The sequence below is a fragment of the Mixophyes fleayi genome, chromosome 1, assembly GCF_038048845.1.
Source record: "Mixophyes fleayi isolate aMixFle1 chromosome 1, aMixFle1.hap1, whole genome shotgun sequence".
Taxonomy (NCBI): Eukaryota; Metazoa; Chordata; class Amphibia; order Anura; family Limnodynastidae; genus Mixophyes; species Mixophyes fleayi.
In genome coordinates this window covers 74,162,410-74,175,088 of record NC_134402.1, presented here as the reverse complement: position 1 = coordinate 74,175,088, position 12,679 = coordinate 74,162,410, and the positions used below count along the sequence as shown (strand labels likewise).

General features: G+C 38.2%; 1 protein-coding gene across 3 annotated transcripts in view; it reads left to right on the top strand.

Annotated features, from left to right (window-relative positions):
- KLKB1 (kallikrein B1) overlaps positions 1–11,043 on the top strand; it is a 56,413-nt gene extending 45,370 nt beyond the window's left edge. For 2 of the 3 annotated variants that reach the window (XM_075196712.1, XM_075196703.1), the window contains 3 exons: positions 648–787; positions 3,767–3,921; positions 10,624–11,043. In XM_075196712.1, coding sequence (XP_075052813.1) covers positions 648–787; positions 3,767–3,921; positions 10,624–10,633 — 305 coding nt within the window. In that variant the 3' untranslated portion in view covers positions 10,634–11,043. Of the gene's footprint in view, positions 1–647; positions 788–3,766; positions 3,926–10,623 lie in introns of those variants that run through there. The other variant, XM_075196720.1, reaches the window with a different exon arrangement.
- The last annotated feature ends 1,636 nt before the right edge of the window (positions 11,044–12,679 follow it).

Genomic DNA, 12,679 nt, shown 5'->3' with positions numbered 1-12,679 from the left:
AGACCTGGGACTCACCTGACATAAGTTGGAATTAATTAATGTAAAGAATGGGGAGCAAGAGAGATGGGACTTACATTGTATAAACAAAAAAAAAGACAGATTGTCTGCACTCTCCATGTACAGACTGGGGTGCAAAAGGGGGTTGTCCACATTGTATAGACAAAAAACAGGTATAGTATCTCTGTCTTTTATCTATACAATGTGGACAATCCCCTCTTGCACCCCAGTCTGTACATGGAGAGTGCAGACAATCTGTCTTTTTTTGAGTAAACACCATTAAATTGTCCTTTCACAACCTTTCAACCACCTCATGAGTTTTGTTGTGTATCTCAGTATTAAAGTGTCATCATCACACAAATATATATTAAACGGACAGCTGAACAGATACCTTAAACGTAAACATATTACATTTACCATACTTCCCAACTGTCTTGGTTTCATCTCTAAACTGATTAGCCATTCCACCAGTCAGGACTTTTGTCCCGACTCCAGAACAGTTGTGAGATGTGTCCCACTAATAATTGAGGAAGGTTTTTGAGGAAATTGTTAGGGGTGTACTAGTGCTTCATAAGTGCTAGACATGCCACCTTGATACACAATCACATCCCCAGTGTTATTTGAAAACTTTGTTTCCAACTAATTATCAGGCAGTAGTGCGGATGTACTCCAGAAGGCAGAGGTACCTCCAAAGGCAAGTAAAGAATGTCAAGAAAGCTACAGAAAAGAAAAGATAAGTGATAAAGTTCTGTGTGCGGGATACAAACAGGGCCAGATTGACTCATGTAAGGTAAGTTAATGATCTGGATTCAACATAACTGGTAAACACTGTTAAAGTTGCAATATTAATAAAGGATGAGATACCCTAGACCTCATTTATGCCTTAAAGGATAATAGTACTAATAATATGCTGCTATTCTACTCTGGTTGTCACAAAATTTTATGGAAAGACAAGGTTTCCCTCACATGTACAAACATTTCTTAGGGACATGGAAATGCAAGATTTTGAAGTTATCTTTGGGTTACATATTTACTAATGCACTTAGTGGGGGCAAGTGTCTGTGTGCTCTAGCAATACTAGGTCCTCCACCAATTCAGATTAGAAAAACATTTTTATTTGTTTGTCACTAATACATTTATTAATTGGGAATTTTTCAAATATGAAATTTAGAGTTAATTGATGAAATGGGTACTAAAATTAACAGTGGGGACCAAACAGGTTCACTGAAATTAGTAGAAACTCCATAGGTATATGTCTGTGTTAATACCATTTGGGTTGAATGTTTTCAGTTTATATAATTCCACTTAGTTTGTAGGGTTTGTAGTAAGTTTTTGAATGGCTGCTTGTATTTTCGGTGCACAACTTTATGCCTAACAAGTTGATGCTAGTGGGGCTGTGTTCCTCTGTGAATTTGCTGTTTAGTCTGTTTTGGTTTATGTGTTTAATGAATACATTGAGTTTTGATTCTGTTTCTTCCCATATGAGAAATATGTAATGTATGTATATTTTCCAGAGTATTATGTGTTGTATGTATGGGTTGTCTCAATATATGTAGTTTTTTTTACCATGTGTTTATATAGAAGTTGGCATAACTGAGGGTGAATTTAGTTCCCATCACTGTGCCTTGTGTATGTAGGTAGCATGTATTTTGGATTATTAAATAGTTATATAAAGAATATATTTGATGTTTTTATGTTGAAGTCTATTTGATCTCTGTCAATGTCTATATCTTGTTTTAATGTGGCTCCTATCCCTAGTGTTCAATTGTGCTGTGGGATACTTATTCACATTAAGCTACCATTCACTGTGCACCACATATATGAATCTTTTCATGTGTAGTACTGTAAGATGTTTAGTACAGGTGTTGTGTCTCTTAGATATGATATTGTTTTGTTGAAATATGATTGTAAAAAACTATTTGTGTAGTCTGATTGTTTTGTGTGATAGAAACTACATTACAGACAGCACTACTTAATTAAAAAGTTCAGTCAGGGCCACGATCAAAGTGGTACAGGGGGAACTTGTGTACGGCCTGAACAATCAGATATTGGGAAGTACTGGGTGCTACCAGCTTTAAATAATGGCTTACTTGGCAACACTTCCCTAAGCAATAAGGAGTAGATAAGACCTGCAGCATATACTGGGCTGGGGGAATGTCTTATATTGTGGTCACCAATTAAATGTATGTTTCATATCATTCTGATATTTACTAAAGTTAGATATTTTTATATAAATTATCATTTTCCAGTGGCTTTTCCTAAAGCTAGCAAAATTTGTTTTTATACTAGTCATCCAATTTGAGGTCTGCTTGATTTATTAGTCATCACAATGGGAACATGTGTATTGTACACTTACAATCAGAATGGAGGGCTGCTTTGTGTACTTCCAATCTGGTTGGAAGTTTGCTTTATATTCTAGACTATGGAGTGAGGTATTGCCCTACATAGTGCCCACCAGATTGACAGGCTGCTTTATGCATTATGCACCAGATTGGAGTCTGTTTTGTATACTTGCTATCTGAAGAGGTTTGTTGTGTCTACAGTCAACATAATTGGTTGCTTCTTTGTTTTTTCCGTGGCGCGACCTGTGGGGAGATAAACTGGGGATATGGAGGGAGAGAGGGGGGGGGAGAAGAGAGAGAGGCGAGACAGTATACACGATATCGGCCGTCAGGTGGCTCTTTTAGAGTGGGAGATGTTTATAGCTCCTTTTGCAGTTATGTTTATAGCTGTTTTGCCTAGTTTATAGCTCTTTTGCCGTGTATACTGGGGCGACTATATGGGTATGCAGAGTAGTATACTCTTGGGGGGGGGGGGCGGGCAGTGGTATTACGGTGCCCGGTTTAAGCCTCTAGGGTGAGAGCTTTGCAGTAAATCTGCTAATTATTTGCTTGCTTCTCTGGAATAGTATATTGTGTTACTGGAGGGTGAGGGGGTAGTGCAAGCTTTATTTTAAAAGGAAATTTGGATGTGTTCCCTTTTAAAAGGGAGATGTGGTTTGTGTGTATTAGGTATAAATATGTATAGGTGGATGAGGGGAGGATATGTGGGGAGTTAATGCTAACAGGACAGATATATGTGGTGTATGCTGTGAGTGTATATGTGACAGTTAGCGTTTTTTGCTGAAATGCTCTAAAAAGAGCAGTTATGTGTACAGGGTACCTTGGGTGGGCAGGTTGGCTCCTGCTCCAGATTCTGGATCGTAGCGCTCGTGGTGGCTGCGGCCCAGCGGCTTTCTCCCCGTGCTCTTGGAACGCAGGAGCGCTCCAGACGCCTCACTTCCTGTTTTCTTCTGGAACGCACAGGCGCCTGTGCGTTCCACTGCAGGGATCAGTTCTGCGCTCGTAACTCTCCTTCTTGCAGTATGGAGTTACTTTCTCCTGGGGTCTTGATGCTTGGAGGATCTCTGTATTGTAAAGCGGTGACCAAAGTCCAGTCTGTTTTTTTCTGATAATTACCAAAACGGGATATGCATTCTCCCGTGGCCTCTGCTTTTATACTAGCCGCTAGAAAGGTTTCTGTTTTGTATACAGTCACTATGAGCTGTCTCCTACCCGTTATGTATGATTTATGCTGGATTTAAATCTCAATAGGCATTTGTACTCTATATGAATGATTAGTAATATTTTTTTAATTTCTAAAAATATGGTTCTCGTTCATTATTTTATATATATATATATATATATATATATATATATATATATATATATATATATATATGTGTGTGTTTGTATATTTTAATATTTATTATATTTTAATTTATTTGAAGGGGGATTCCGGTGGCCCACTAGCCTGTGAAATTGACAAAACATGGTATTTAATTGGTATTACAAGTTGGGGAGAAGGTTGTGCTCAGCCAGACAAGCCGGGAGTTTACACAAGAGTAACAGAATTTACAGACTGGATTGTTCAACATACAAATATGTAAGATGTTTACTTTCCTCTTAAACAGCTATTAAGTTGCTCTTTTCAGATTAAGTGTTTACAAAGTATATTCATCCCGCAGCGCCAGTTCTGCTTACCAAAAGTAGCCCAGGTGCATTATTAAATGACTTTGCCAGTTTCCTTTTTTAAAATAATGTCATTCCTTCTTTTGCAGTATTTTTGTTATAGTCTTTACCCATCTACTTGCTTTGACTGTTCATGCTCTCTTGCACCAATGTGTCATTTTGTTGACTTTTATCTCTGGTTCTCTCCTCCTGTAGTAATGAGCTACAGTCTTTGTCATCTTACTCACTTTCCGTTGTATATCTAAATTTTATTTTTCACCCATTTTCCATAGCTGACACTGTTATTTTCCCCTCCCTTGTCTCCTGCCATCATCTTTTTCTCTTTCACAGAAAGCACAGTTCAGTAATCAATGTACCAAAATTACTTATGTCAAAACATGCACAGCTACATTTATATGGATTTCAATCTGTACCAAAAGAGAAGAGAATAAAATGTAGCTTTTATAATACTTGTTTAAGCAAAATGAGTATGTTGGATTGCAGCTTTAACGCTAAGAACTGTTCCTTCATACACAGTCTATTATACACAGTCTGCATACACAGGCTATTTCCAATATGGAAAGTGTCCCTTTACTCCTAGTTCATTAACAAGGAGAACTGTTCCTTCCCATCTTGTTTATTAACATAGATTGTGTTCCTTCACTCTATGTTTATTAAGACGGAAGTATTTCTTCACACAGTTTATTAATATGGAGAAACAGAGATACAGTTCATATATGCACTGTCTTTCCCAGTGGTATATCTATATGGGCTTTAGAAATTTACACGCCTCTATTTTGTTTAATGTTGTGCCGCTAGTTCAGTGTAACTACAATGGGTAGTTCATGTGCCCAAACATAAACACATTTATTCCTGGACTGGGGGGTGGACCAGATAGTATTTGCTGAATTCATGCAAGAATTCTCAGCCTTTCATTCTATTATGCTTAAGATATGATGATGATGATGATATCTTTGTAACTTTGTATTGGTTCCATTACAGATTTTTTGGAATTTGTTTCCGCTTTTTCTGCAAACTTTAAATTGATAAATGAGGTTTTAAAAAGGCAGACTGCCTTTTTGGATCTCAAAATCTAGAAGTCACTAAATGGTTTATTACAAATCTACGTATTGCAAATCTTTTATTGTCAATATGTTGTTGAATAGTTATCATCCTACACCATTTAAAAGGGACAATAGGACTTAAGAGGATTTTTTCTCCTTTAATTCAACAAAAAAAGCCAATGAATTCCATATGAGATTAACATAAAAGGGGGTATGCTAAGCACACCTTTTGCAATGCGTATTCCACTTTAATGAAACCCAATCATAGTTAGTTATCACCTAGAGTAAGATTTGACAATTACATTAACAGACTCATTAGGAAGCATAATTGGCAAAACCAACAAATCAAATGTGTCATTGGTAGACACTGTAATATTTTACAATCTGATTCTGAATCTTTATCTAACAGACCCCCCATTAATCTAATAATCTTAATGATTGGGGTCATTGTTTCGGTTCCCACAATTACCCTGTCTGTGTAGAGTTTGTATGTTCTCCTCATGTTTGTGTGGATTTCCTCCCGGTACGCCGGTTTAGGATAACCGCTGGTAGGTTGACCTGTTTCCACAATAATATGAACCCAAGATGGCTGCCTCATCCTCTGCAACAATGTAAAATATTTTGAGTCCTTTTGTGAGAAACATGCGTTATAAATAAATAATAATGACATTGTTCATAGCTATTTTACAAAAGACATTCAAATAAATATTGACTTACTAATTACACTACAGGAACAGATCGATGCAAGTCATACAAGGCATGTACATTTATATTTCCTTCAAAGGGTTTTTGCAGGGCATTGACCAATCATGTATATACAATATGTGATTGATCAATTGCTAAATAACTGCTGTAATTTATATTTATATATATATATATATATATATATATATATATATATATATATATATATATATATATATATATGGCTGCTTGTACATGCAATAATAACTAAGTATGTAAGACTATTGCCCAATTCCGCATACTGTTGGCCTCTTCTTGGTAATGCTTGCTTGATGCTTACATTATTTTCTATTAAGTCTGATATTGTTTCATTGTGTCCCTTTGCCATTATTGATCTTTAATCCTTTGAATCTGTGCTATTTTGTTAGCATTTCGTAGCATGATCATCTGTGTACCCAATAATAATCAACCTACTCACTGACTTTACAATGTAGCTTCTTGTACCAATTTAATTTGAGTACATAATGAGGGAGTTTTGTATCACTGAAACAGATGTAGGATAAAGTAAAGGATAGTGTAGTACTTAAAGTATATTTAGTTGTTGTGTTTTATTCATAGCTGTCACCACAGTATATGGAACACAATGGGGATATTAAGCACACATTTATTAGACTGTAATTATCCATTGCTTAATTGATATTAATAAAGACTAAGGGCTAGATTTACTAAGCTGCGGGTTTGAAAAGTGCCTATAGCAACCAATCAGATTCTAGCTGTCATTTTGTAGAAAGTACTAAATAAATGAAAGCTAGAAACTGATTGGTTGCTATAGGCAACATCCCCACTTTTTCAAACGCGCAGCTTAGTAAATCTAGCCCAAAGTTTTAATGATTTCTGTATTTAGTAATCTCCTTATGTATTTGGCTGTGTGTGTTCTCCCTTTCACACAAATGTTTTCTTCATTTGCTCACTTATTAACATCCCTGATTTCAGCTCCTCTTCTATAACCTTTTCTGTAACCATTCAGCTCCTTTGTATAATCCCGTTTATAATGGGTGGTGTATTATGTATAGAGGGATAACTATTTATAGGACCATCAACAAAAACTGGTATTTCTGGTATAATTAAGATTAACAATGGGTTTACATAAAAAAATAAATAAAAGTAAAATAAAGCTGATTTAAAAGAAAGGAAAAACAGTGTAAAATAGATAAACAAAATAAAGTGTATTTATGTTGGTCATCTGAGCTGTTTAATGTGAGGGTAGGTTAATGGCCCTGCTTAGATTTTGGACCGAGACCCTCTGGCCCGTACAGCAGGCACTTCTAGAGCTTTAATAATAGGCTAACCTTTGCACTCTTCAAGCTATCAGTGAATCTCTAGGAGACAAGCTCACAATAGTTAAAGCTCTGTTGATTGTTTGCCTCAATGATAGTGAACCTATAAGGGACGGACAGCTGACTGAGCACTAACCACTACCAGCTCACTTCCTTCCTGGAGGGTCACTGATAGTGAAACTGTGGGAGGTGGACTAGATTGGTATAAGTGCTGGTAAGCATGAGATGGGACAAGTGGAGGAATCAGTAAATATGTCCTTTTTGGAGAGCTATATATATATATTGGAATTCTTGTGCTAGTGAGTATTTATGTGCAACTTAACTATACTTAGCAAAGCTCTTTTGTTCTGTCATGTCTTATACCATTATATGCTATCCTGTGATGGTGTGTCTCTACAATTCTCTGTGAAATCACTTCCCGATTTTCACTCTCCATTTTATATTTGCATTGTGTTGAGCTATGGCTATCAATCAGCCCTTTCAGATATAATACAAATATGTATAAGGCAAAGGGCATGCTAGACTACTATTTATGTAAAAGATGAAACACGTTGTACCCTGAGTCCTACCGCCCGATTTCACTTTTGTCAAATGCTGTTAAGATTCTAGCAAAATTACTGGCTCTGAGGTTAAGTAGAGTGGTGCTGGAATTAATGGAATTAATTCATCCGGATCAGACGGGATTTATGCCGGGCAAGTCCACGTCTATCAATCTTAGAAGGCTGTATACTCTCCTGCTGGTGCGGTCACCCTCTACTGAGAGCGAAGTTGTGGTGTCCTTGGACGCAGCCAAGGCGTTTGACTCGGTGGAGTGGCCATACCTGTGGGAGGTATTGTCCCGATTTGGAGTGGGCCCGGAATTTATAAAATGGGTTAAATTTTTGTATTCACATCCAGTGGCGCGGGTCTGTGTCAATGGGCATCTTTCTCAACAATTTCAATTAGAGCGGGGTACTAGACAGGGATGCCCGTTGTCTCCGGCCCTGTTTGCATTAGCAATAGAGCCGCTGGCCTGTAAGATCCGGCATGATAGAGAAATTGTGGGACTTAGATCAGAGCACAGAGAGGATAAGGTGGCATTATATGCAGATGATATGCTGTTGTTCCTTTCAGATCACGACACTTCCCTAAAACATTTGCTGCGGGTGGTTGATGGATTTGGGTCTTTTTCCGGCCTAAAAATTAATTGGAATAAATCTAGCGTGTTCCCTCTGGGATGGGAGTGTCCCGTGACAATGCCAGAAGGCTTACAGTTAAAATGGGCATCGAAATTCAAATACTTGGGAATATGGATCTCTAATACCCCCACTGAATATGTAGAACTTAATTTGCGGCCCCAGATCAAATACATTAAAGAAAAAACTCATGTATGAAAGAAGCTCCCACTTTCTGTCTCCGGTAGGATAAATTTAATTAAGATGATGGTGCAGCCAAAGTTTTTATATATACTCCAGCAGTCACCTGTATATATTCCACCCTCCATTTTCCGATGCATTGATAGCTATTTGATTTCATTGCTTTGGGGAGGGGGAAGGGCTAAGGTCAAGCTCAGCTCGCTGTATAGATCCAGATCTTCTGGTGGATTTGCACTTCCTAACTTGAAATTATATTATTTTGCCTCTCAATTGGTCCATCTTAAGGCATGGGTTTCAGACCCCGATTACCATGAGCTACATTGGGTGTTGGTACACCAATTTAATTCTAATCACACTCCCTTACAGTCACTGCTGGCGGGGCGGCTTGGTATGCGGGCTCCTCCGCTCCTGATTCAGGCAGTTAAGATTTGGACAATCTGTAATAAAATAATGAAACAAACTGACATTGATCCATATACTACTATCTGGGGGGCCAAGAAATTTGAGAAGTTGAATACAGTGAAGAGGGCCAGGGAGTGGTCTCGGTTGGGTGTGGTGTCGGTAGGTCAGCTTTATGATACAAATGTACTTAAATCCTTCGAACAGTTGGTTGGGGAATTCTCTGTACCCAGAACAATGTTTTATTCTTACCTTCAGTTACGACACGCCCTAAACACACAATTTAAAGGGGAGACTTTGGTGTTTGGGGTGGATCCACTGAGGAAACAATTACAGGCCTTGGGTTATAGAGGTCTGATCTCTCGAATGTATTCATGTCTTCTGTATGAATCCACTGCAGTTGATTTGGATGGTTTGAGGAATCAGTGGGAAATAGATATTGGCCCTTTATCAGATAAGGAGTGGGAAATGGTTACAGACAGTACTAAAGGTTATACTTCATCATTAAAATTTCAACAAATACAGGTGTTTATCTTACACAGGGCCTACTTTACCCCTATTAGATTGGCAAAATTTCGCCCGGATGCTACCCCTAACTGTCCGAAATGCAATTCAATCAATGCTAACTTTTGGCACCTTCTATATGAGTGTTCATGTATACAAATCTTCTGGTGAAGGATCAGGAGATGTATTCAGGTTACTGGAATTGAAGTGTCTCTTAGTTCACCGGCCACTTGTCTCTTTGGGCTCCGATTGAAGGGGAAAGTTAATAAACTGACAAAAATGTACATTTCACAGTTATTGATGTTGGCTAAGGTGTGTATAGCGAGGCTGTGGTTGGCCCCGACGAGTCCCATGGTTAAAAATTGGAAGGCACTGTCAATACCACCATAAGGCACGAGAGATTTGTTTATACTAGCAGACAGGCTCTGAAGGAATTTGAGAATATATGGTACAGATGGTTAGAGTCTCCATTCTATCCTATGTTATCTAGTACAGATGCTCTATCTACTTAAATGTATGGCTACCGCAGTTCTTATAATAAGTATCTGAGTCCATGTAATAAACCCTGCATGTGTAACATACTTATGTATAAGCATTTACGATGTATGATCCTGAATGAATATAGCACATTTATTATTATTATGCTTTAATGTAATCTTGTAAATTCCGTCATTTAATTCCGATATGTATGCGATTGTTTTTCTTTTCTTTTTGTTGTTTAGTATGTTTATATCTTAAAAAATTTCAATAAAAATACTGGATTTAAAAAAAAAAAGATGAAACACAGTTTTTTTAGTGAACAGCCCACTGTGGCTAAGAATTAAGTGGATGACCTGTGCTACATTGCGACAAATCACAAAATAACACTCTGGGCCTGAGTCATTAAGGAGAGCATAAAAAAGGAGTACCTTTGTGCCTGGGCAAAAACATGTTGCATTGGAGGGGGTGGTAAATGTAAAATGTGGGGAGAGATTTATAGGTGGGATAGGGCATGTCCTAGATTAACTTTAAATTCCAGTGTACATATAAAGCTATCAAGTATTTGTGTGCTACATGATAAATTAGCCAGTATTTAACTTATGAGCAAAATAATAAACTAATTTGCACCCCTTGCATTGCAGCATGGTTTGTCCCGGTGAACATTAACTCCTTTTTTTGCCTTACTTTCCTTAATGACTCAGGCCCTCTGTGCAATGGTGCAATGTTCACTACAATACACATTGCTTTACCTGCATATTGTTTCCTGAAATTGTCTTGCAAATTCTAACCCCTATTATTTAATTTTCTTTTTCAGAGTCATTTAAAAAAATTGTCCTACATATGAATATTCCAGAATTTAGGCACAAGCTGGGGATTTTGCATGAATCCCATTCTACATGCTGCTAATGCCACTCTTCAAGGACAGTGGTATATGCTAGATTTAAAATATTTAGTGATGAAATGTTTCAAAGAACAATTTCCTGTTATTGCTGTTGTATGAATAGTGTACGCTGCTTCATTTAAATAATGTTTCACTGAACAAAACGGACTACTGTACCCTCCATTTATCCATGCCTACTATTATATTATGAACAGCAAGTCCTAAATATTATGTTTATATTTGAAGACTAATATATGCTATGCAGGTTGTTATGACAAATGTCACATGAAAGTTCTGTCCACTTTAGTACCACCCCTTTCAATAAAATACATGTTTCAGTTTTTCTCCTAAAAACTGCTTGGTTTTGCCTCATTTGTGACTTATGTGAATTATGAGCGTGAGAAATGAGAACAGTTTCTATTACCAGCAGCACTTTTGTGTGTTAAGATTTTAAATACACTGCTTGGAGTGTGACTGGAAATTCGCATCTCATCCAAAGTGCAATATGAAGGAGCAAAAAAGGTTCTATTCAAAGTATAGGACGAGACCTGAAGACCACCAGCTGGGCTGCTCCAAATTTGAAATATTTTGCATTGTTAAAATAGCTTTCTAGCTTTCAGCACATCAAAAAATGCTCTTAAGAATGTGCCCTCGCTATCCCTTTATATATTTCCAATAATCTCACTCTGTGAAAGGAAATCTTCTTTCTTCACTGAGTGGTTATTCTGAAGTGGTAGGGGCAGCACAGTGGCTAAGTGGTTAGCACTTCTGCCTTACAGCACTGGGGTCATGAGTTCAATTCCCGACCATGGCCTTATCTGTGAGGAGTTTGTATGTTCTCTCTCTGCTTGCGTGGGTTTCCTCCGGGTGCTCCGGTTTCCTCTCACACGCCAAAAACTTACTGGTAGGTTAATTGGCTGCTAACAATTTGACCCTAGTATGTGTGTGTCTGTTTGTCTGTGTGTGTGTTAGGGAATTTAGACTGTAAGCCCCAATGGGGCAGGGACTGATGTGAGTGAGTTCTCTGTACAACACTGTGGAATTAGTGGCGCTATAAATAAATGGTAGTAATAATAATAATAATAATAATAATAATAACAAAGTGGTAGTGGAGGGAAAGGGAAGAAAAATGGAAAGGAAAGGTGAATGTCTAAGGTATTCAGCTGGACTGGGGTATCTACACCCTTCTTCAGTACCTTGTGTATGTTCTGGGCTGAGGGTGGGGCTAAAGATATTAGCACACAGAAAAGATTGTCACACAAATGCCAAAAGCATCACAAAACAGAGGATACTCACCCTCTTCTTTTGACTGTGGAGTCTATGGTTAAAAATGGCTCCTAACCAGTGGGCCTGACTAATGGCTTCTATTTAAATAAGGGTACAGGGAGACTTTCAGGTAACAACAAAATGGGCTTTAGCAGCACTGTACACAACTACCAATACTGTACCTCAAGTAGGGCAGGAAAACCACTGAATTATAGTTTTGCAAAACAGTGATCTCAGCAGGAAACTTTATGCAGGGCATGGCCTCAAGTGAATGGAGCACACCCAATTTTCCCTGGCGTATTGTGGATATCCATGGCGGTCCAGTGAATGAGAGAATGAAAGAGGACACTGGCAGGGAGAATAAGCAAAATAACAGAAAAAACAGCAAAGACAAGACTCCTAATGTGCAACAGGCCTAACGCCTGAACTTGGAGGCATGGGCCTAGTGCTCAATGTGATAGCGTCCATTGGATTTAATCCAACTTACAGCCTGGTGCTCACAGGCCTATAGCCTGAGCACACTGTTACCCACAGCCCTACAGCTTGATTATCCTAGTGCCACAAGCCTAAAGCCTGAATATCCTGGTGCCACAGGCCTAAGCCTCAGTTTAAGCTGGTGCCCATGGGCCTAGTGCACGAATGTGTGGCAGTGGCTGACCAGGACCTGGTGGTATGAAGAGAAACAAACATAGCAGGTTGCTACATGTTCTAGCTGTCCTCATCT